At 38.9% G+C, this 23,078-nt stretch overlaps 2 protein-coding genes across 13 annotated transcripts in view; one reads left to right on the top strand and one right to left on the bottom strand.

The window, feature by feature from the left end:
• The window catches only part of ANKRD42 (ankyrin repeat domain 42), an 84,486-nt gene that overhangs the window by 50,869 nt on the left and 10,539 nt on the right, over window positions 1-23,078 (top strand). For 4 of the 9 annotated variants that reach the window (XM_049713907.1, XM_049713903.1, XM_049713910.1 and 1 more), the window contains one exon: window positions 3,978-4,060. In XM_049713907.1, the coding sequence (XP_049569864.1) occupies window positions 3,978-4,023 (46 nt within the window). In that variant the 3' untranslated portion in view covers window positions 4,024-4,060. Of the gene's footprint in view, window positions 1-3,977; window positions 4,119-7,763; window positions 22,451-23,078 lie in introns of those variants that run through there. The other 5 variants (XM_049713905.1, XM_049713906.1, XM_049713908.1 and 2 more) reach the window with 5 other exon arrangements.
• The window catches only part of CCDC90B (coiled-coil domain containing 90B), a 52,681-nt gene continuing 42,201 nt past the window's right edge, over window positions 12,599-23,078 (bottom strand). For 2 of the 4 annotated variants that reach the window (XM_049713918.1, XM_033431825.2), the window contains 2 exons: window positions 22,554-22,668; window positions 12,599-21,686 (listed from right to left, as the gene is read on the bottom strand). In XM_049713918.1, the coding sequence (XP_049569875.1) occupies window positions 21,619-21,686; window positions 22,554-22,668 (183 nt within the window). In that variant the 3' untranslated portion in view covers window positions 12,599-21,618. The remainder of the gene's footprint in view (window positions 21,687-22,553; window positions 22,669-23,078) is intronic. The other 2 variants (XM_004271838.4, XM_049713920.1) reach the window with 1 other exon arrangement.

The raw sequence follows: 23,078 nt of genomic DNA on the forward strand, positions 1-23,078 counted from the left end.
AGCACAGGCTCCAGACTCGCAGGCTCAGTAGTTGTGGCTCACGGGCCCAGTCGCTCCGTGGCATGTGGGATCCTCCCAGACCAGGGCTTGAACCCGTGTCCCCTGCATTAGCAGGCAGACTCTCAACCACTGTGCCACCAGGGAAGCCCGGTCTTTAAAATTTTTGATGTTAGGTCTTCAAATAAGTGAATTTATTTATGAAAATTTAAATATAAAATTTATAGTAATTTGATAAAATGTTACTTATACTGGAATTATACACAGTAATTCAAACATTTATTTCAAGATATGTCTTAAATACAAAGTTGAGGTGATGAAGCTTCCAAAAGATAACACAGTGGGATATCTTTGTGACCTTGGGGTAGAAAAAAAATTGATAGATTCGACTTTATTAAAATAAGACTTCACTTTATCAAGGACAACATTAATAAAGGCAAGCCAAAGAGTAGGAAAATATATCGCCTTCCTTATTTTCCTTCCTTCTATCCAAAAGCACAAAGAACTTACACAAACCAGTATGAAAAAGACAGACAACCCAGTAAAAAACTGGGCAAGACAGGATCAGGCACTTCACAAAATAAGATATACAAGTGGCCAATAAACATGAAAATGTACTCAGAAGTGTTACCAGAATTATTAGTTATCACAAATATAAATTAACACCCAACAAGATGTCAATATACCACCAAAATGGCTAAAACAATACAAAACAGACATTACCAAGTATTGATGGGGATGTGGAGCAAGTGGAACTCTTATTCACCACTGTTGGAGTGTAAATTGATTTTTAATCACTTGGGACAATTGTTTGGCCACATTGAGTACAGCTGAACATATACACATCTGTGACTCAGTTCCCAGTGCAATAAGTACATGTCTCTTGATGTACACAGATGGGCACCAAAAGACATGAACAAGAATATTCATATTAGCATTATTATAAATATCCCCCAAACTGGATAAAAAATTCTACCAACAGTAAGAATAAATACATTTTAGTATAATCATACAATGGAATATTATAAAGCAATGGAAATGTATGAATTACTGCTCTACACATCACTATGGGTCAATTTCACAAACATAATGCTGAGCAAAAGAAAACTACAGTATGATACCATGCAGTCCCAAAATATGTAAAATAAATCAAGTTAATAGTGCCTGGGAGGAGGCAAATGGATGATTCTGGGATACAGGTAATGTTCAGTTTCTTGTTCAATTTCTTGATTTCAGTTGTGGTCACATTGGGTGTTTTCACTTTGTAAAAATTCATCACACTGTACACTTTTTGGGGTGCTCTTTGATAGGTGTATTGTACTTAAAAATGTTTACTTAAAAAACGTAAACTAGATGGGAACTATAATAGCTTTGGTAGAGATGTCTGTCTACAGATTGATGCAGGACTGAACTCGCTTCCATCTCCAAAACCAGTATCATTCGAGAAGTCGCTGGTCTAAAGCTTTGGGCCATGCTTGCTAATCTAGAACAGCCAACCTGGAACTGGTAATATTCTATGAATACTTCTGTGTTTAACTTACCCTTGTTTTCTATCTCTGCTGGGCTTCTCCCTGTCCTCTGACATCCTAGCCTGTGAGCCTGTAAGGGTCCTTGGAGCCTGTAAGGGTCCTTGGAGCAATCTGAGGGCTTAAGTGAGTTTATCCAATCTGAGCTGTTAGTCTAAGGAAGTTCTAGAAATTTGTGATTTCTCTCTATTGGTTACTGCTTTGACACTCTGATAAGAGACTGTTCTGGTAATCAAAGTGGGATTTATCTCCCTTTAGTTGTGTATGCTTCCCAAAACTTATCAGAGTGCATGAAATTGTTTTAAAAACAAGAATTCCATATACCCAGGCAATAATTTGTAGACACATAACCTGTCAACAGTTTCACGCAGTATTATTAATCTCTTCAACAAACCTGTAAATTCTTTCAGATGGAAACTGGTTAATATTTAAAATATATACATTTTCACATAGGGGTGGTGGTTTAATTTACACTTAGAATTGCTTTAGGTGTCTAAGCACCATGAATCATGTGTTTAATATCTCAGTATTGCAGTTCTCTTTTCCTGAGTTTGCGAGAAAACACGTATTAGGGAGAAATATGTTTCTGTCTATAATTTATGATGAGGAAATGACTAATCTTGGTGAAGAATGTTCCCCAAATGCAGAAACTTCTGGAATTTGGAAGTTTGGAACTTTCAACGAACACTTACTGGAGGCCTATTGAGTGCCAAGCACATATTTTCTTTTGAACTAGTTTACAGTAAGGCTTGCTTGGTTTGATAGAACAACATACATATTTGATGTTAGTAGATGCTTTGGTATTTGACCACTATTTCTAGAGTATTTGGGATTGTTTAAACTCCTTCAGGAGTTAGCATATATGAAAAGTAAAGGAAAATAAATATTAACTGTTTCTGAAAGTCTGGTAACTATTAAGCACTAGAAAATTGGCTACCTCTGACAAGTAGCTTCCTCTCTTTTCCTACATTTTCTATATTCTTTCTCTAATTCTATCTATCTAGTTGGATGAGGTTAATAAACTCCTGCCCTACCTCAGTGTTCTTTCATAGACATTTTTGCATTCATCCCCTAATGATCTTGAGGACCTCTTGAAAGCTGGGGAGTGAACTGAGCACCTCTTTTATATCTGCTATTCCACCACAGACTCCTGAGTGGGAACCAGATCTCATTCCTTTTTGTATACCTGTAGCATAGTATACACAGTATACAGTGTAGTTTTAGGAACTGAATGAGCAAATTTTTTGCTGGAAGACAGGATGGAGGAATGGTTACAACATGAACTTTGGTGTTGGACAAAATTTGGATTTGAATCCTGCCATTTACTTAGTTTTGTGACCTTGGGAAAAGTTGATTAATGTCTTTGACTTCTGTCCTTGTATCTATAACATGTTGTTAATACAACCTATTTCACCTTGTTATATATGTAAAGTATGAAATACAGTGGGTACCATATGCTAAGCCCCAGTAAAAGGTTTGTTGTTACTGGTCTTCAGACTGGTTGGTAAGCTTTTTCAAGAGAAGGGACCATCATGTTGCCCTGTGCTTACCAGTGCCTGGCCACTATATGGGAGGGCCAGCAGATTCCCCATCTATTCCTCTCTCAAGGGGTAGGGAACGTGTGTGGTTCTGTTTTCCTGGGTGGTGTTGGAAAAACAGCAGTTTGCTTCTATGTTCACACACTTCTATGAGTTAAACTGACTGACCTCATTAGCAAAGGTGTAGGTGGGAACACCTTGGGGAATCCTACCTCCAGCCAGGGGCTCTCCTGATGGACATGTGGCCTTGTGATGTTCCTGAAACTCCTGCATTCAGATCTGTCCTGCCCAACTGGGTGCAGAGCACTTTTCTGACTAGAAGAATTATTCAAAGATGACTGACATCTAGTGAGTATCCACTGTGTTTCTAGTCCTCTCTTACTCCTTCCCAGAGCATGTATTAAGAATCTTCTGTGCTAGGTACTGAGAGTACCACAACGGATGAGAAATATTCAGAAACGGTGTGTGGCAGGGCAAAGTGAAAGAGACAAGAGCAGTTGAGGGATGTTTTGTGAACAGAGAAGGAAATACAGGATCCAGGAAATGTGATTCCTAACAGAATGGGGCTTGCACAGAATCCAGAGGATGCCATGCTAATGCTTTGTGTTATTTTGTTTAGTAATATGTTGTAAAATGTTGGTCTAAAATAGAAGCAGAAACAACAAGGTGTTCTGTGTGGGGGATGTATGAGGTAAAGGTAGGACTGGATGATTTCTCAAGGTGCCTCCCAGTCTGATGAATCAGCACAATATGAACTGGTGCTTCTGATGTAAGTATTTACACAAAATTCTAAAAGAAATGTAAATCAGAGTTGAAAATGTTGTCATGGTTAAATTTTTTCTTTTGGAACAGTAACGTAGAAAGACAAAAATGTGTCTAGCATAGAAATCTTATTTGGCTCTCTTTTCCTTTGTAGGAAGATGACCCTTCTTGTGAGTCAAGCAAAGAGAAGAGGCGAGTGAAGAAAAAGGTGTCTTCTGGGGGAGTTTTTGTGAAAAGGTACTAATCAGTGAAATAACTTTAAATAAACCTGCTTGATTTTTCTTTTCTTTTTAAATTGATATAAATGTAAATCTATAAATTCTTCTCAGAATTACTCAGACATGCTGTTATTCCAATTCTGAAGGCAGAAATGTATAATCTCAAACGGATTAAAATTACATGGACTCAGTTGTATTCCCCCTCCCAATATACTTTTTATATATTTATGTAGGCAAGTCAAAACTCTAGATTTATGAGTAGTTAATTTTGCAAGTATTGACATAAACTTTACAATATAAGATAACACAGTAATCAAAAGGTCTAGTTATAAAGATTATTAGAAGTTCTATTATGGCTTCATAATAGAATTATATTTCTTTTACTTTCTGTAGAGAGTACCCTTTTACTAGTGTAGGTATAGCTTTTCTCCCAACTTTTCAAATGACTTGATTTTTTAAAAAAAATTTATTTTATTGAAGTATAGATATATAATGTTAATTTCTGCTGTACAGCAAAGTGATTCAGCTATACACACACACATTCTTCTCCATTATGGTTTATCACAGGATACTGAATATAGTTCCCTGTGCTATACACTAGTATCTTATTTGTTTATCCATTCTATATTTAATAGTTTGCATCCCAATCCATCCCTCCTCCACCTTTCTCCTCCCTTGGCAACCACAAGTTTGTTCTGTGTTAGTGAGTCTGTATTTGTTTGGTAAATAAGTTCATTTGTGTCATATTTTAGATACCACATATAAGTGGTATCATATATGTCTTTCTCTGATTTACTTCATTTAGTATGAAGTAAATGTTGCTGCGAATGGCATTATTTCATTCTTTTTATAGCTGAGTAGTATTCCATTGTGTATTTATACCACATCTTCTTTATCCATTCAGTTTTTTTTTTAACGGTATGCAGGCCTCTCACTGTTGTGGCCTCTCCTGTTGCAGAGCACAGGCTCCAGACGTGCAGGCTCAGCAGCCATGGCTCACGGGCCCAGCCGCTCTGCGGCATATGGGATCCTCACAAACCGGGGCACGAACCCGTGTCCCCTGCATCGGCAGGCAAACTCCCAACCACTGCGCCACCAGGGAAGCCCTATCCATTCAGTTCTTGATGGACATGTCTTGGCTATTGTGAATAGTGCTATGAACATAGGGGTACATGTATCTTTTTGAATTATAGTTTTGTCTGGGAATATGCCCAGGAGTGGGACTGCTGGATCATATGGTAGCTTTATTTGTAGTTTTTTGAAGGCACCTCCATACTGTTTACCACAGTGGCTGCACCAATTTACATTCCAACTAACAGTGTAGGACAGTTCACTTTTTTCCAGACCCTCTCCAGCATTTGTTATTTGTAGATTTTTTTTTATTTTGTCTACATTTTTTTAACATCTTTATTGGCGTATAATTGCTTTACAGTGAGTGTTGTGTTAGTTTCTGCTGTATAACAAAGTGAATCAGCTTTACATATACATACATCCCCATATCTCCTCCCTCTTGGGTCTCCCTCCCACCCTCCCTATCCCACCCTCCCACCCTCCCTATCCCACCCCTCTAGGTGGTCACAAAGCACCGAGCTGATCTCCCTGTGCTATGTGGCTGCTTCCCACTAGCTATCTATTTTACGTTTGGTAGTGTATATATGTCCATGCCACTCTCTCACTTTGTCACAGCTTACCCTTCCACCTCCCCGTGTCCTCAAGTCCCTTCTCTAGTAGGTCTGCATCTTTATTCCTGTCCTGCCCCTAGGTTCTTCATGACCATTTTTTTTTTTTAGATTCCATATATATGTGTTAGCATATGGTTATTTGTTTTTCTCTTTCTGACTTACTTTACTCTATGACAGTCTCTAGGTGCATCCACCTCACTACAAATGTTGCCATTCTGACGGGTGTGAGGTGGTACCTCATTGCAGTGTTGATTTGCATTTCTCTAATGATTAGCGATGTTGAGCATCTTTTCATGTGCCTATTGGCCATGTGTATGTCAAATGACTTGAGTTTTAAAAAATCTGAACTTAGGAGACAAAGACAAGTAAGTTTTAGAAAAGGACAACTTTTTACAATAACAACCAAATATCTCCAGGGAAGTTTACATAAAATGAAAATCAGCTTTCATAAAAAGAAAAAAAATCGTAACGCATGTTTGCCAAAAATATACATTTAAATAATCTGCTTTAGAATTTAACCAACCATTGTTTTGTCTTGCAAGCCTTATAAGAAAGGAATAACAGAGATGAGGTTGACTGGACAGGATGAAAAATATGTGGCTTTATTATTCTTTCTTCTCTTTTTTTCTCTTTTCCCTTGACTTTGCTGACCAAAGAACCACCATGGCATTTCATTTCAGCTCTGACTTCAATTCCCTCACTTTTCCTACTCCACCCTTTTCTTCCTTGAGCTAGCAAAGACGTGTGACTCTCTTGGGGCACTTGTGTAGTTTCTGCCTCCCTCTGAAGATCTGATTGCTGGCTTTGAGCTTGCTTCACTGGCATCAGCCTTCCTACCATACCCCAGACTGCCCATCTCTAGGCCCTGGCAAGTACCTTACATGGACAGGCCATTTTGGCCCAGTATCATCAGGACCAGTTTGCCCTGACACAAGTGCATTTGATTGCTAAGACCACTTTAGGCTGGTCAAAGGCCTGTAAGGAAGTGTTCAAAAATGGTTTACCTATCCTTTTCATAACCTTTATAGTCATTATTGTTAGTTTCTCTGTGGTTTCCAGTAGGCTTTCAATCTGTAGTAAAAACATTTGTCAACATTTATTGGGCACTTACTATGTGTGTGATCTGTACCAAGTCCTTTACATGTATTACTGCTTAATTCTCACCACAGCTGTATGAAAAGAGGTACAGCATTTCATACATGGAGATTAAGAAAGTCACCCAGTCACACAGCAATGTGAAGCTGGGATTCTAACCTTAGGAGGGGAATTTCAGAGTCTGCATTCTGGAATTCCCAAAGCCAACATTTCTCTCACTTTCTGGGACTACACACAGCCTTACCTTTTCCTTCTAGCCTGATGACTCTAAAGTAATCCCAACCCTGGAAATAGTTTGTTACACTTCCTCCTGTTTTCTCAAGGCCACATCTCTAGTCTCTGTACAAGTGAGGTAGGAAATACCAGAAAAGTGTTGTAATAGAAGCATGCACCCTTGTGGCAGAGGTTCCCTGGATGTCTCCCAATACCTCTTTCTCCCCTTTTTCTATAGTATTTATTAGGGTTTACCTGGGCTTGTGGCTGCTCAGGATAAGGACTGACTTCCCAGTCGTCTTTGCAGCTAAGATACCAAGTGTGGCCAATAGAGTGTGAGTGAAAATGGTGTGTAAAACCCTAGGGGTCATGTCCCTAAAGGGAAACGGCTTTCCCACACCTTCCCCTTTCTTCTTCTGGAATGTGGGGTGGTAGCGAGTCACTGAACTTTGCAAATGAGAGCACTACCAGGGGTGATGGAGCATAAGACAAAAAGGAGCCAGGACACATGGAAAGAAGAGCCTGGACAGTATTGCTAAGTATTAGCAAAATGCAAATCACAACTACAGTGAGTTCTCAGAGAACTCAACTTGGAGATTACTCTTACTATCGAGTAAGAACATAAAATCTTGAGTTAAAGTCTTGTGACTTATCTTCCATGTGATCTTGTCAACTTCACCTGTGTGAAGTTACAACTGTGTGACCTTAACTTCACTTACCTGGTTTCTTTAGCTGTAAAATGAGGATAATACCACCTACCTAAGAGAACTGTGATGAAAAACAGGTGAGTTGATATATATCATTTAGTATATTCACTGTTATATATATAGTCAATGTAGCTATTCTACAAAATGACAATCACTAATTTTAGTGTTGGTGATGACCACAGTGCTTTCCACTGCCTCATTTTTTTCCCCTTTATAAGTAGAGGGATGTGGAGCTCACCTCCTCCCACAAATACATCAAAAAATCCAGCCACGTGTGGAATAGTTCTCACAGAACACCACTGAATGCTTTCAGATCTCATACAACCAAAGCTTCAAGAAAGATCCCCATGTAACTGGGTATGATGAAGGGAAAAGGGAGAAGAGGAGGAATTGGAATGGGACCTGCACCCCTGGGAGGGAGCTGTGAAGGAAGAATGCTAACCTCACCGTGGGAACCTCCTTCACCAGCTGGGAGGTATGCCAGGACAGATAGGGAACTTCAGAGGCTGAAGAGGAGGGTATGGGAGTTGGCCTGAGGCACTGCAGGGTATGGAGAGACCAACACAGAAGGTCCTGACCACATCACCATGCTTCCCAGCCCAAGATGTACGCCTGCTGGTGTGCAGAGCGACTGGGTGCTGAAACTCAGGCTTCAGCAGACAGACCCAAGGAGAGGACTCTGGTTGGTTGCATGGAGACAGACCAAAGGGTCTGGAGCATGGTCCAGACCATAACTGGGGGCGTGTGCATGTGGAGGTGGGGCTGAAAGCTGAACTGATAGCTGGCCATCCCACTGTGGTTGCTGGGATGCAGCTCTGGCGGACTTTTCACTGGAACCATACATGCGTGCCTGAGGGCACCCTGGGCTGACTGCGGGTTCAGGGGATGCAGCTCCAGTGGGTTTATGCGCTGGTGGCTTGGTGAGCGCGTATGCTCTGAACTTATTACCAGGAGGTGGGCCCAAAGGGCAGTGCCAGCAACACTGATCTTTGTGGGTGCACACACCAGGTGGCAGGCGGCATCACAGAATCCCACGTCCTGGCAGGCAGCTCCTGGGGAGGAACATGCAGTGGCTCCTCTCCCAGAGGGAGCGCTCCGGTCCTGCCTACTTCACACCACAGCTGAGAACCAGATCTGGGGATCTGCACTACAACAACTGGGGAGCAGACCCTGCCCCTGACAGGGCTGTGACACCCAAAGAGCAAAGAGGAGGACTTGCTCAACATCCATTATGGGCTCTGGTCACCATGACACTAATCACACTTCCCTATCAAGGGGATAATGGCTGGTGCACACACAGGAAAGACGTGGCAAGCATCGATACCAAAAACAGCTCTTGCACCAAAGATATTGGACTCAGGCAGGCTACACTGGGATGCTCCCACATAAAAATAGCCCTTCCAGACCACAGTAGATAACTGCTTCTCCTAAATTCATAGAGAAAATATAAGAAAAAAGAAGCAAAGGAATTACTCCCAATTAAAAGAACAAGAGAAATCCCCTGAAAGGACAAACAGTGAAACAAACCTCTACAGTCTACCAGACCCTGAGTTCAAAAAGGTAATAAAAATGCTGAAGGAATTAAGAAATGCTATTGATAGAAATGTAGATCACTATAACAAGGAACTAGAAACTGTAAAGAGGAGCCAATCAAAATTAGACAACTCAATTGCCGAGATGAAAACCAAAGCTAAAGGCAATAAACAGCAAAGTAAATAATGCAGAAGAACAAATAAGTGATCTGGAAGATAGAATAATGGAGATCACCCAGTCAAAACAGCAGACAGAACGTATGCTATCTATGGGATAATATAAAGCACACTAATCTACTACGTCTGATAGGGTTCCCAGAAGAAGAAAGAGAAAAGGGGATTGAAAATGTATTCAAATAAATTATGGCTGAAAAGTTCCCAAACCTAAAGAAGGTATTAGATATCCAGGTCCAGGAAGCACAGAGGGTCCCAAACAAGATGAACTCACACAGATCTACTCCAAGATATATCATAATTAAAATAGTAAAAGAGAGGATTCTAAAGGCAGCAAGAGAAAAACAGTTATAAAGGAACCCCATAAGGTTATCAGCTGATTTCTCTACAGAAACTTTGCTGGCCAGAAGGAAATGGCAAGACATATTCAAAGTCCTGGAGGGGAAAAACCTGCAACCTAGGATATTCTACCCAGCAAGATTATCATTTAGAATAGAAGGAGACAAAAAGAATTTCTCACACAAGCAATAACTAAGAGTAAGCAGCAATATTAAACCTATCTTAAAAGAAATATTGAAAGCTCTTCTCTAAATTGAAAAGAAGCAACAATCTACAGGAAAGGGAAAAATCACAATAGAAAAGGTAAATATATAAAAGGATTGAAGATCATTTAAATAAGACAGTACACAGTTAAAAAACAATCCAAAAAATTCTGTGAAAATGATTGAACAGAAAAGGATAAACATGAAGATGTAAAATAGGACATGAAAATCACAAAATGTAGGGAAGGGGAGTAAGAAATGTAGATCTTTTAGAATGTGTTTGAGCTCATATGACTACCAGTCTAAAGCAAGTAGATATAGTGACAGTTAACATAGTTGAAAACCAGAGTAACCACAAATCAAAAAAACATACAATAGATTCCCAAAAACCCAAAAGAAAGGAACTCAGGCATAATACAAAAGAAAACTATCAAATCAAAAAAGGAAACACAAAAAGAAGAAAGGAACAAAGAAGAAATACAAAATCAACTGGAAAACAAGGTTTAAAATGGCAATAAATATATATTTATCAATAATTACTTTAAATGTCAATGCACTAAATGCTCTGATCAAAAGACACAGAATGGCAGACTGGATAATAAAACAAGAACCTACAATATACTGCCTACAGGAGATCCACTTTAGGGTGAAGGACACACACATAGATTGAAAATGAGGGGATGGAAAAAGATATTTCATGCAAATGGAAATGACAAGAAAGTGGGGGTAGCAATACTCATATAAGACAAAATAGACTTTAAAAAACAAAGGCCTTAAAGAAAGATAAAGAAGGACCCTGTATAATGATAAAAGGATCAATACAAGAAGAGGGTAGTACACTCATTAACATATATGCACTCAATATAGGAGTACCTAAATATATAAAACAAATGCTACCAAACATAAAGGGAGAAATTGACAGGAATACAATAAGAGTAGGAGACTTTAACACTGCACTGTCATTAATGGACACAGATCTTCCAGACAGAAAATCAATAAGGCAACAGAGATCCTAAATAGCACAATAGAACAGTTAGACTTAATTGATATTTTCAGGACATAACACCCCAAAAAACCAGTATACACATTCTTTTCAAGTGCACATGGGACATTCTCTAGTATAGACCACATACTAGGACACAAAACAAGCCTCAACAAATTTCAGAGGATAGACATTATTTCAAGAATCTTTTCTGACCACAACCCATGACATTTTTCACAGAACTAGAACAAATAATCCTAAAATTTATACGGAACCACAAAAGACCCAGAATTGCCAAAGCAATTCTGAGGAAAAAGAACAAAGCTAGAGGCATAACCTTCCCAGACTTCAGACAATACTACAAAGCTACAGTAATCAATACAGTGTTGTATTAGCACAAAAACAGATATCTGGATCAGTGGGACAGAATAGAGAGCTGAGAAACTCACACACCTATGGCCAATTAATCTTCAGCAAAGGAGGCAAGAATATACCATGGAGAAAAGACAATCTCTTCAATAAGTGGTGTTGGGAAAACTGGACAGCTACATGTAAAAGAATGAAATGAGAACATTCTCTAACCCCATATACAAAAATAAACTCAAAAAAATGAACTGATATAAGGACCTAAATAATACCTTTATTTACTGATAAAACGGATATTGGAGAATGTGGTTAATATCTTCAGTCCAGTAAACTTATCACTGACCCCCGAATCGGACTTACCTTGTCCCAAGTATCACTGTACTAGAGCAGGCCTCACCCTGTAGAGGTGAACTTGATCCTACAGGAGCAGAACAGAATGAATGTTCTCTGTAGACAGGCTGGTCCCAAACAGGAATGGGGAGAAGTGGCTGGGCTACTTGGGCCTTGTTTCTCCTTTCACCTTACTTAATCACCTAGGGCAGGGTGGTTGAAGGAAGAGTGATTACAATATTATGCTATTGGAGCTTCCTTCACATGGAGGAAAGAAATACTCCCTCTCAGTATTTTAGCATATTTTAAATTGTAACAAATGAATAATTTACCTGTTTACTGTCTGTCTTCTCCAACTAAGATTGTCAGTTCCATGATAAGGAAGCCATGTTCAGCTCTGTGCACATGGGTACCAGCATGTTGTCTGGCCCATAGCAGGCATTCTTATTTACTGAGTGAGCAAATGTACTGTAGAGTTTATTACAATGGAACCTATATGGTCTTTATTTATTAATCCAACACAAATTTATCTACAGTGTGCCAAGAATTTTCTTAGGCAAGAGGATTCTGAGATATTTTGAATCAAAATACAGAAAGTTTTGTTTTGAAAACAAGCCAACTGTTAGCTCTTTGAAAAAAACTTAGTTGGAGAGCCTCTGATTCTCACTCGCTGGACCATACAAGGTCAGTCTTTTGATTGCTCTATACTTTAGATTCCCTATTTATAACTAAACAAGTTTGCAACACATACCAAAGAAATCCTGTATGATTTACAGTTGTTCAAGCAAACAAGAAAACTCTGGTTCAGTTTCTATGAGCTATCAAAAGGATAAAGACAAAATGCCTGTCTATCTCAAATCAATCAGGTTTTGAATGGCATCTTTTCAACATAATGAAATAAAGACATATATAAAAAACAAAGACAAAATACACCTTCCCATTCTAAAACATTTCCTTTAGTCCATATGTACTTTAAATAATCTTGTATTAAGTTTCTACTGCAACTTTCAATGTTCAGAGTAAATCCATCCTGGCACAGTGTTTGTTCTAAGAAGTCAACAGCAGCAGGAGTAGGAGCATAATATAGTAGTTTCACTGTTATTTCCAGAGTCTATAAAATCCCAACGCTATTGCCAGGCAAGTAAACACTGAGGCTGTGAAAAGAAGAAAACATGTTATAGGTAATGCATTTGTGATTATCTTGCAGAGACAAAGAGAATAATGTCATCTTCAATTTAAATTGAAAGCAAAATCAGGAAATCCAACCAGTTTTCTTTTCTTTGCCTGCATTGAGCGGCATGTGGGATCTTAGTTTCCCAGCGAGGGATCAAACCCACGCCTCCTGCATTGGAAGCATGGAGTCTTAACCACTGGACCACCAAGGAATTCCCAATCCAACCAATTTTCTACTTTAGGTTTTTAATTCCCTAGAAAATTAAGCTAAGGATAAAGGGTATCCATTAGGGCTGGATTAATATCAATTCTTCTTAAAAGCTTCCTGTATTTTAAACCAGAATAAGGATGACAGTAATTTAAAAGTGTACATTATGTCAGTTAGAATCTATAAAGTGTATAAAGTCATTATTAACATTAGCACTATTAACAATGACTACTTTAAATAATTACAAACTCTAATTTTAGAAATAATTTATAAGTGAAAAACCACCTTTCTTACATGTACTGAAAAATTATGTAGTTAAGCCAGTAAAACAGACATCCGTATCATCCAAAAGAAAATTTTAATTGCCTTTTCAGTACATTTAAAAATGATTTCGTGCCTGCTGAGCTCCCAGGCCAGTCCCCTGCCCTCCAAGGCTCCCTCTTCGCCACCCTCCCACCCAGCTGCATTGGTACTGGGGGCATAGGAAGGAGGCTGGAGAGATCAGGAGTGGCAGGCAGGAGGGGCACTCCCAGACCCCAGACTGGAGGAGCAGGAGAGGAGGGCGTTTGCCCTGCCCACTCGAGCCCAGGAAGCCTGCTGGGCTCCAAGGTGAGGTCCCCTGCCCTCTGAAACGAGGGGTGGGGGGCACACCTGGGTCCCTTCTGTTGCTTGAGCCTAAGCCCTACCCCCTGGAGCCCCCGGGGCCTTTTCCAGCCCTGTGGGTCCTGAGCATTGGCCCTGCCCATCGCCCAAACCTCACCCTTGCTAAGGTCCTGCTCTCCACAGCCAACGCCCTCCCCCCGATCTTTTATCTTTTTCCTCCTCCTCCTCGTTTTTACTATTGTGGTACTGATGTCCCTTCCGGTTGTCGATTCATCTATATTTTTATTTTTACATTATTTCTAACATATCTGTTAGTTTCCTAGTCTAATTTTATTTTTTACTTTGTTATTTTTTTTTTGCCACCCCATGCAGCTTGCAGGATTTTGATTTGTGAGCCCAGGGTTAGGAGGAAGCTCCTGTGGGGGGAGCTCCAAGTCCAAACCACTGGACTAACAGAGAACCTCAGACCTCAGGGAATATTCATCAGAGTGAGGTCTCACAGAGTTCCTCATCTCAGCACCAAGACCCAGCTCTACCCAATAGCCTACAAACTCGTGTTGGAAGCCTCAAGCCAAACAACCAGTAAAACAGGAACACAATCCCACTCATAAGAGGAAAAAAAAAAAAGAGATGGCAAAAAAAATATGTCACAGATGAAGGAGCAAGGTAAAAACCTACAGGACCAAATAAACGAAGAGGAAATAGGCAATCAACCTGAAAAAGAATTCAGAGTAATGATATTAAAGATGATCCAGAATCTCAGAATGGAAGCACGGATTGAGAAAATACAAGAAATGTTTAACAAAGATCTAGAAGAACTAAAGAACAAACAAACACAGATGAACAACACAATAACTGAAATGAAAAATACACCAGAAGGAATCAATAACAATAACAGAGGCAGAAGAACAAATAAGTGAGCTGGAAGACAGAATGGTGGAAATAACTGCTGAGGAGCAGAATGAAGAAAAAAGAATGAAAAGAATTGAAGACAATCTCAGAGATCTCTGGGACAATACTAAACGCACCAACGTTTGAATTACAGGGGTCCCAGAAGAGAAAAAGAAAGGGTCTGAGAAAATAATGTGAAGAGATTATAGTGGAAAACTTCCCTAATGTGGGAAAGGAAATAGTCACCCAAGTCCAGGAAGCACAGAGAGTCCCATACAGGATAAACCCTAGGAAAAACACACCAAGACACATATTAATCAAACTAACAAAAACTAAATTCAAAGGAAAAATATTAAAAGCAGCAGGGGAAAAACAAAAAATAACATACAAAGGAATCCCCATAAGGTTATCAGCTGATTTTTCAGTGGAAACTAGCAGGCCAGAAGGCAGTGGCAGGAGTGATGAAAGAGAAAAACCTACAACCAAGATTACTGTACCCAGCAAGGATCTCATTCAGATTCAATGGAGAAGTCAAAAGCTTTTCAGACAAACGAAAGCTAAGAGAATTCATTAACACCAAATGCTAAAGAAACTTCTCTAAGTGGGAAACACAAGACAAGAAAAAGACCCACAAAAACAAACCCAAAACAATTAAGAAAATGGTAATAGGAACATACATATCAATAATAACCTTGAATGTAAACGGATTAAATGCTCCAACCAAAAGACACAGACTGGCTGAATGGATACAAAAACAGGACCTATATATATGCTCTCTACAGGAGACCCACTTCAGACCTAGAAACATATACAGACTGAAAGTGAAGGGATGGAAAAAGATATTCCATGCAAAAGGAAATCAAAAGAAAGCTGGAGTACCAATACTTATATCAGATAAAAGAGACTTTAAAATAAAGATTGTTACGAGAGAAAAGGAGGGACACTACATAATGATCAAAGGATCAGTCCAAGAAGATATAATAATTATAAATGTTTATGCACCCAACATAGGAGTGCCTCAATACATAAGGCAAATGCTAACAACCATGAAAGGAGAAATCGACAGTAACAATAATAGTAGGGGACTTTAACACCCCACTTACACCAAAGGACAGATCATCCAAACAGAAAATAAATAAGAAACACAAGCTTTAAATGACACAATAAACTAGATAGATCTAATTGATATTTACAGAACATTCCACCCAAAAGTGGCAGAATACACTTTCTCCTCAGGTGCACATGGAACATTCTCCAGGATAGATCACATCTTGGGTTGCAAATCAAGTCTCGGAAAATTTAAGAAAATTGAAATCATATCAAGCATCTTTTCTGACCAAAATGCCGTGAGACTGGAAATCAATTAAGAGGAAAAAAACTGTGAAAAACACAAATACATGGAGGCTAAACAGTGCACTACAAAAAAACCAAGAGATCACTGAAGAAATCAAAGAAGAAATTAAAAAATACATAGAAACAAATGACAACAAAAACACGACGACCCAAAACCTATGGGACGCAGCAAAAGCAGTTCTAAAAGGGAAGTTTACAGCAATTCAATCTCACCTCAAGAAAAAAGAAAAATCTCAAACAATCTAACCCTACGCTTAAAACAACTAGAGAACGATGACCAAAGAAAATCCAAATTCAGTAGAAGGAAAGAAATCATAAAGATCAAAGCAGAAATAAATGAAATAGAAACAAAGAAAACAATAGCAAAGATCAATAAAACTAAAAGCTGGTTCTTTGAGAAGATAAACAAAATTGATAAACCCTTAGCCAGACTCATCAAGATAAAAAGGGAGAGGGTGCAAATCAATAAAATTAGAAATGAAAAAGGAGAAATCACAACGGACACTGCAGAAATACAAAGGATTATAAGAGACTACTACAAACAACTATATGCCAATAAAATGGACAACCATGAAGAAATGGACAAATTCTTGGAAAGGTACAATTTTACAAGACCGAAACAGGAAGAATTAGAAAATATAAACAGACGTATCACAAGTAATGAAACTGAAAGCATAATTAAAAATCTTCCAAGAAACAGAAGTCCAGGACCAGATAGCTTCACAGGCGAATTCTATCAAACGTTTAGAAAAGAGCTAACACCAATCCTTCTCAAACTCTTCCAAAAAACTGCAGAGGGAGAAACACTCCCAAATTCATTCTACGAAGCCACCATCACCCTGATTCCAAAACCAGAAAAAGATATCACAAAAAAAGAAAATTGCAGACCAATATCACTGATGAACATACATGCAAAAATCCTGAACAAAATACTAACAAACAGGAATCCAACAGCACATTAAAAGGATCATACACCATGATCAAGTGAGATTTATCCCAGGGATGGAAGAATTCTTCAATATACGCAAATCAATCAATGTGATATACCACGTTAACAAATTAAGGAATAAAAACCATATGATCATCTCAATAGATGCAGAAAATGCTTTTGACAAAATTCAGCACCCATTTATGGTAAAAACTCTCCAGAAAATGGGCATAGAGGGAACCTACCTCAACATAATAAAGGCCATATTATGACAAACCCACAGCAAGCATCATATTCAATGTGAAAAACTGAAAGCATTTCCTCTAAGATCAGGAACAAGACAAGGATGTCCACTCTCGCCACTCTTATTCAACAGTTTTGGAAGTCCTAGCCACAGCAATCAGAGAAGAAAAAGAAATAAAAGGAATACAAATTGGAAAAGAAGAAGTAAAACTGTCACTATTTGCCAATGACATGATACTATACATAGAAAATCCTAAAGATGCCACCAGAAAACTACTAGAACTAATCAATGAATTTGGTAAGGTTGCAGGATACAAAATGCACAGAAATCTCTGGCATTCCTATACACCAACAAAGAAAAATAAGAAAGAGAAATTACCATTTACCATTGCAACAAAAAGAATAAAATACCTAGGCATAAATCTGCCTAAGGAGGTGAAAGACTTGTACTCAGAAAACTATAAAACACTGATGAAAGAAATCAAAGATGACATAAACAGACGGAGAAATATACCATGTTCTCTGACTGGAAGAATCAATATTGTGAAAATGACTATACTACCCAAAGCAATCTACAGATTCAGTGCAATCCCTATCAAACTACCAATGGCATTCTTCACAAAATTAGAACAAAAAAATCTTACAATTCGTATGGAAACACAAAAGACCCCGAATAGCCAAAGCTATCATGAGAAAGAAAAACGGAGTTGGAGGAATCTGGCTCCCTGACTTCAAACTATACAACAAAGCTACAGTAATCAAGACAGTATGGTACTGGCACAAAAACAGAAATATAGATCAAGGGTACAGGTTAGAATGCCCAGAGATAAACCCACGCACATATGGGCACCTAATTTATGACAAAGGAGGCAAGAACATACAATGGAGAAAAGACAGCCTCTTCAATAAGTGGTGCTGGGAAAACTGGACAGCCTCATGTAAAAGAATGAAATTAGAACATTACGTAACACCGTACACAAAAATAAACTCCAAATGGATTAAGACTTAAATGTAAGACCAGACACTATAAAACTTTTAGAGGAAAACATAGGAAAAACACTCTTTGACATAAACCACAGCAAGATCTTTTTGAACCACCTCCTAGAGTAACAGAAATAAAAACAAACACATGGGACTTAATTAAACTTAAAAGCTTTTACACAGCAAAGGAAACCATAAACAAGACAAAAAGACAACCCTCAGAATGGGAGAAAACATTTGCAAATTAAACAACAGACCAAGGAATAGTCTCCAAACTATACCAACAGTTCATGGAGCTCAATATCAAAAAAACAAACAATCCAGTTAAAAAATGGGCGGAAGACCTGAACAGACATTTCACCAAGGAAGACATACAGATGGCCAAGAAGCACATGAAAAGATGCTCAACATCACTAATTATTAGAGAAATGAAAATCAAAACTACAGTGAGGTATATATCACCTCATGCCAGTCAGAATGGCCAGTATCAAAAAAGTTAGAAACAATAAATGCTGGAAAGGGTGTGGTGAAAAGGGAACCCTCCTACACTGTTGGTGGGAATGTAAATTGATACAACCACTATGGAAAACAGTATGGAGTTTCCTTAAAAAACTAAAAATAGAACTACTGTACGACCCAGCAATCCCACTACTGGGCATATACCCTGAGAAGACAATAATTCAGAAAGAGACATGCAGCACAATGTTCACTGCAGCACTATTTACAATAGCCAGGACATGGAACCAACCGAAATGTCCATCAACAGATGAATGGATAAAGATGATGTGGGACATATATACAATGGAATATTATTCAGCCATAAAAAGAAATGAAACTGAGTTATTTGTAGTGAGGTGGATGGACCCAGAGTCTGTCATACAGAGTAAGTCAGAAAGAGAAAAATACCGTTATACTAACGCATATATATGGAATCTAAAAAAAAAAAAAAAATGGTACTGATGAACCTAGTTGCAGCGCAGGAATAAAGAGGTAGGCATAGAGAATGGACTTGAGGACATGGGGTGGGAGGGCAAAGCTGGGAGAAAGTGAGAGGAGCATCGACATATATACACTACTGAATGTAAAATAGTTGGCTGGTGGCAAGCAGCAGCATAGCACGGGGAGATCGGCTTGGTGCTTTGCGATGACCTAGAGGGGTGGGAAAGGGAGGATGGAAGGGAGGCTCAAGAGGGAGGGGATATGGGTACATGTGTATGCATATGGCTGATTCGCTTTGTTGTGCAACAGAAACTAACACAGTATGGTGAGGCAATTATTAAAAAAAAGCAAAAAGAAAAAGTGATTTCATAATTATTAAAAATTTATAAATAAAAAATGAAATTTTAATGGAAGCCCTTTAAAAAAAACTCAATGAGGTAGAAGAAAAGGCAGAGAAAGCATCAGCCTTTTTATTTTTTTTTAAATTTATTTATTAATATGTTTGTGTTTGGCTCTGTTGGGTCTTCATTGCTGCCTGTGGGCTTTCTCTAGTTGTGGCAAGCGGGGGGGATACTCTGTTGCGGTGCGTGGGCTTCTCATTGTGGTGGCTTCTCATTGCAGAGCATGGGCTCTAGGAGCACAGGCTTCAGTAGTTGTGGCACATGGGCTCAGTAGTTGTGGCTCGCGGGCTCTAGAGTGCAGGCTCAGTAGTTGTGGCGCCCCGGCTTAGCTGCTCCGCGGCATGTGGGATCTTCCTGGACCAGGGCTAGAACCCGTGTCTACTGCACTGGCAGGCGGATTCTTAACCACTGTGCCGCCAGGGAAGCCTGCATCAGGCTTTTTAAACAGTTAATATACCACCTGTTCTCTATGTTACATCATACTGGATAGAAAACCTTTCTGTTCTCCTTAAGAAGGTGAATTTGGGTGAGGCTTTTAGGGACTCCCTAGATTCTAGTCTGTTTAAACACCCATGATTTTAAAATAGAGACTCTGAGATGAAGAGCAAACTTCTATGATTAAAGACACAAGAGGGACTTCCCTAGTGGCACAGTGGTTAAGAATCCGCCTGCCGATGCAGGGGACACGGGTTTGAGCCCTGGTCTGGCAAGATCCCACATGCCGCGGAGCAACTAAGCCCGTGCACCACAACTACTGAGCCTGTGCTCTAGAGCCCCTGTGCCACAACTACTGAGCCTATGCACCTAGAGCCCGTGCTCCGCAACAAGACAAGCTACTGCAATGAGAAGCCCGTGCACTGCAATGAAGAGTAGCCCCCGCGTGCCGCAACTAGAGAAAGCCTGCACGCTTTTTTAGCCAAACAACTAAAAAAAAAAAAAAAAAAAAAAAAGACATGAGAAACAGCCTTTCATAGTTAAGGCTATCCTATTTTTTTAATGTGTAAATCTAATTATACATTATCCCATTTGGTCACACTACTTACTGAAACTTGATTAATGACAAGATCATTTCCTTCAAGAAATGGGATTAGGTCTCTCTGAGACACAGGGGGAAGCTGGACAGTTGAGGAGAAAGAATAACACTTAAACAGTTTCTTGTCTTGTTGCCACTGGTCAATTATACATTCTCTCATTTGATCCTACTACTTACCATGCTACTACTTACCATGTTCCAGATAGTGTGCTAAAGAATTTCATGTATCACCGTATTTATCCATAATTAAAACCCTATGAGGTTGGTGATAGTATTCCCATCATACAGACGAGGCAACAAGCCCAAAGTTTTACTGCTAGCAAGTGGTGGAAGCAGGACTCAACACTATGTGTACCTGTCTCCAAGGTAGTTGCTGTTGCTCTTAAAAATAAAGGGTGGTGCCTTCAGAACTGTTAGTTGTAAATCCACAGTGAAAAAAGGAAAGGAAGATAACTCTTTAGGTAAATACATTAGAAGAAGCTGAGTGGAATACAAAGCTCTTCCTAACCTGGGGTGCTTTGAGGTCTATTTTGAAAGTGGGAATGAACACTGCAAACTGTGCTGATTTGGCATTTCCTGTTAGCATTCCTATTGGACAGATGATCTCTGGTTCCAGAGACTTTGCTAGAATAGGGGTTTTCAAATCTTGTTTTAGCCTTAGAACCCTTTCTTCAAATGGATCTTAGATGCTAAGTCATTCAAGTTGAAGAGAGGAAGGGGGAGTCGGGGTGTGCATCAGCTGAGGGCTAGGGGCTCCATCTCTACTCCTGCTGCCGCTTCAACATAATTAGTGCCTACCCAGAAAATCACTGATGGTATAAAGCAGCAATTTTATTTTGGACAATTCAATAACATAAAAATTTTAAATGTGCCTATCTTTTTGACCCCAATTTTTAGATGTGCATAAGCAATTTATTATATAGAAATACTAGCATGATGGCATAAAGGGGTGTGTGTGTATTTACTCACACATATATAGGGCTATTTGGTCCAATATTTTTTAAAATAAATTTATTTTATTTATTTTTGGCTGCATTGGGTCTTCGTTGCTGCACGTGGGCTTTCTCTAGTTGTGGCGAGCAGGGGCTTCTCTTGTTGCGGAGCACAGGCTCTAGGCACATGGGCTTCATTGCTCCACGGCATGTGGGATCTTCCCGGACCAGGGCTTGAACCTGTGTCCCCTGTGTTGGCAGGTGGATTCTTAACCACTGGCACCACCAGGGAAGCCCGCAATATTGTTTTTAATAAAAACAGTTGGGAGCAGAATGTCTGTTAATAGAGGTTTGGATAAATAAATTATGGTATTTTCATACAATGGAATAGTATGTTTTCTAGTAAAAAAAAAAAAAGTCTATATATGTATTCATGTGGAAAGATAATCAAAACATTTGGTTAAATTTTTAGAAGTTGTACTCTGTACAGTATCATCTAATTACTGTTTAAAAAATCTGCAATGTTCACATATAGAAAGAAAAGCCTAGAAAGATATATACTACTAATAGTAAATACACATGGGGAGGGAGAAGGCTTTCACTTTTACTATATTGCTTTTGAATTATATGAACAATTTAGGATGAAAATGTATTACTTTTTTATACAAAGAAAAATGTACTACTTGACTAGGGCATTCTTTCTAACTCCTTGGGGCTCTGTAAATTGGTCAGGTCACATGGTACTTGAGGAACTCAGTATGTGACAAATAATCTAATTTTGGGTAGTATCCCTGCTCTGTCAGTTGGATTCAAGATAGGAGGTAGTTTTTGCCCCTTTGCTTGCTGTGGTTTTTAATGGTCTGTATCTATTTTGGTGATCTTTATCTAAAAATTTTCGTTTTTTTCATTGTGGAATACCCAGTGTATCTTTGCATCGTTTTGTACTTGTGTTTATGTTTATCTTTGACATCCATATGCTTTTTCCCATTAGGAGGATGCAGAGTTGCCTGTTAAACTTATATCCTAAATTTACTGCCTGTTAAACTTACATTTTCCAAGTACTCCAGGGAACCAAACAATAAAGGAGATCTGTTACAGCTCCTCCTTTTTTCTTCTGTACCCCATGGCTACCTTGGGAGGTAGGAGCTAATAAGTCCGAAAATCAAATGACAGTAATTCCTTTCTCTGACAAACACAGCCTTACCTGCAAGGTAACGAATTGTCTCAAGCTTGTTAGACTCCATTAGGGTTTTTAAAGAAGCAATTTCAGTGTCAATTTTGTTACCGGTCTCTGAAATAATACCTCTGGTTTTGGTATCCTGTAGTAATTAAGAATAAGACAATTAAATTTTGTCCCTGTGTATCATGGAGAAAAATGTTTACTTTAGAAATCCTCACTTATGGGCTAATTTTGTGTAACAAAAGTTTTAAGTGGGGAAACAGTAAAAAAGCACAGTGATATTAAAAAGAAAAAATAACACTACATGAATATTACAAATTGACAAAAGTATTCCTTCCACTTTGATATTTGGAGACTATTTCTTAGGATTATCACATTCTGGGCACCTTCTACTAAAAACCTCACAGGAAGATACAGGCATACCTCATTTTATTGTGCTTCGAAGATGCTGCATGCTGTTTTTAAACAAATTGAAGCTTTGTGGCAACCCTGAGTCAAACAAGTGTATCGGCGCCATTTTTCCATGAGCATTTGCTCACTTCATGTCTC

This window comes from Orcinus orca, chromosome 8 (assembly GCF_937001465.1).
Source record: "Orcinus orca chromosome 8, mOrcOrc1.1, whole genome shotgun sequence".
NCBI lineage: Eukaryota > Metazoa > Chordata > Mammalia > Artiodactyla > Delphinidae > Orcinus > Orcinus orca.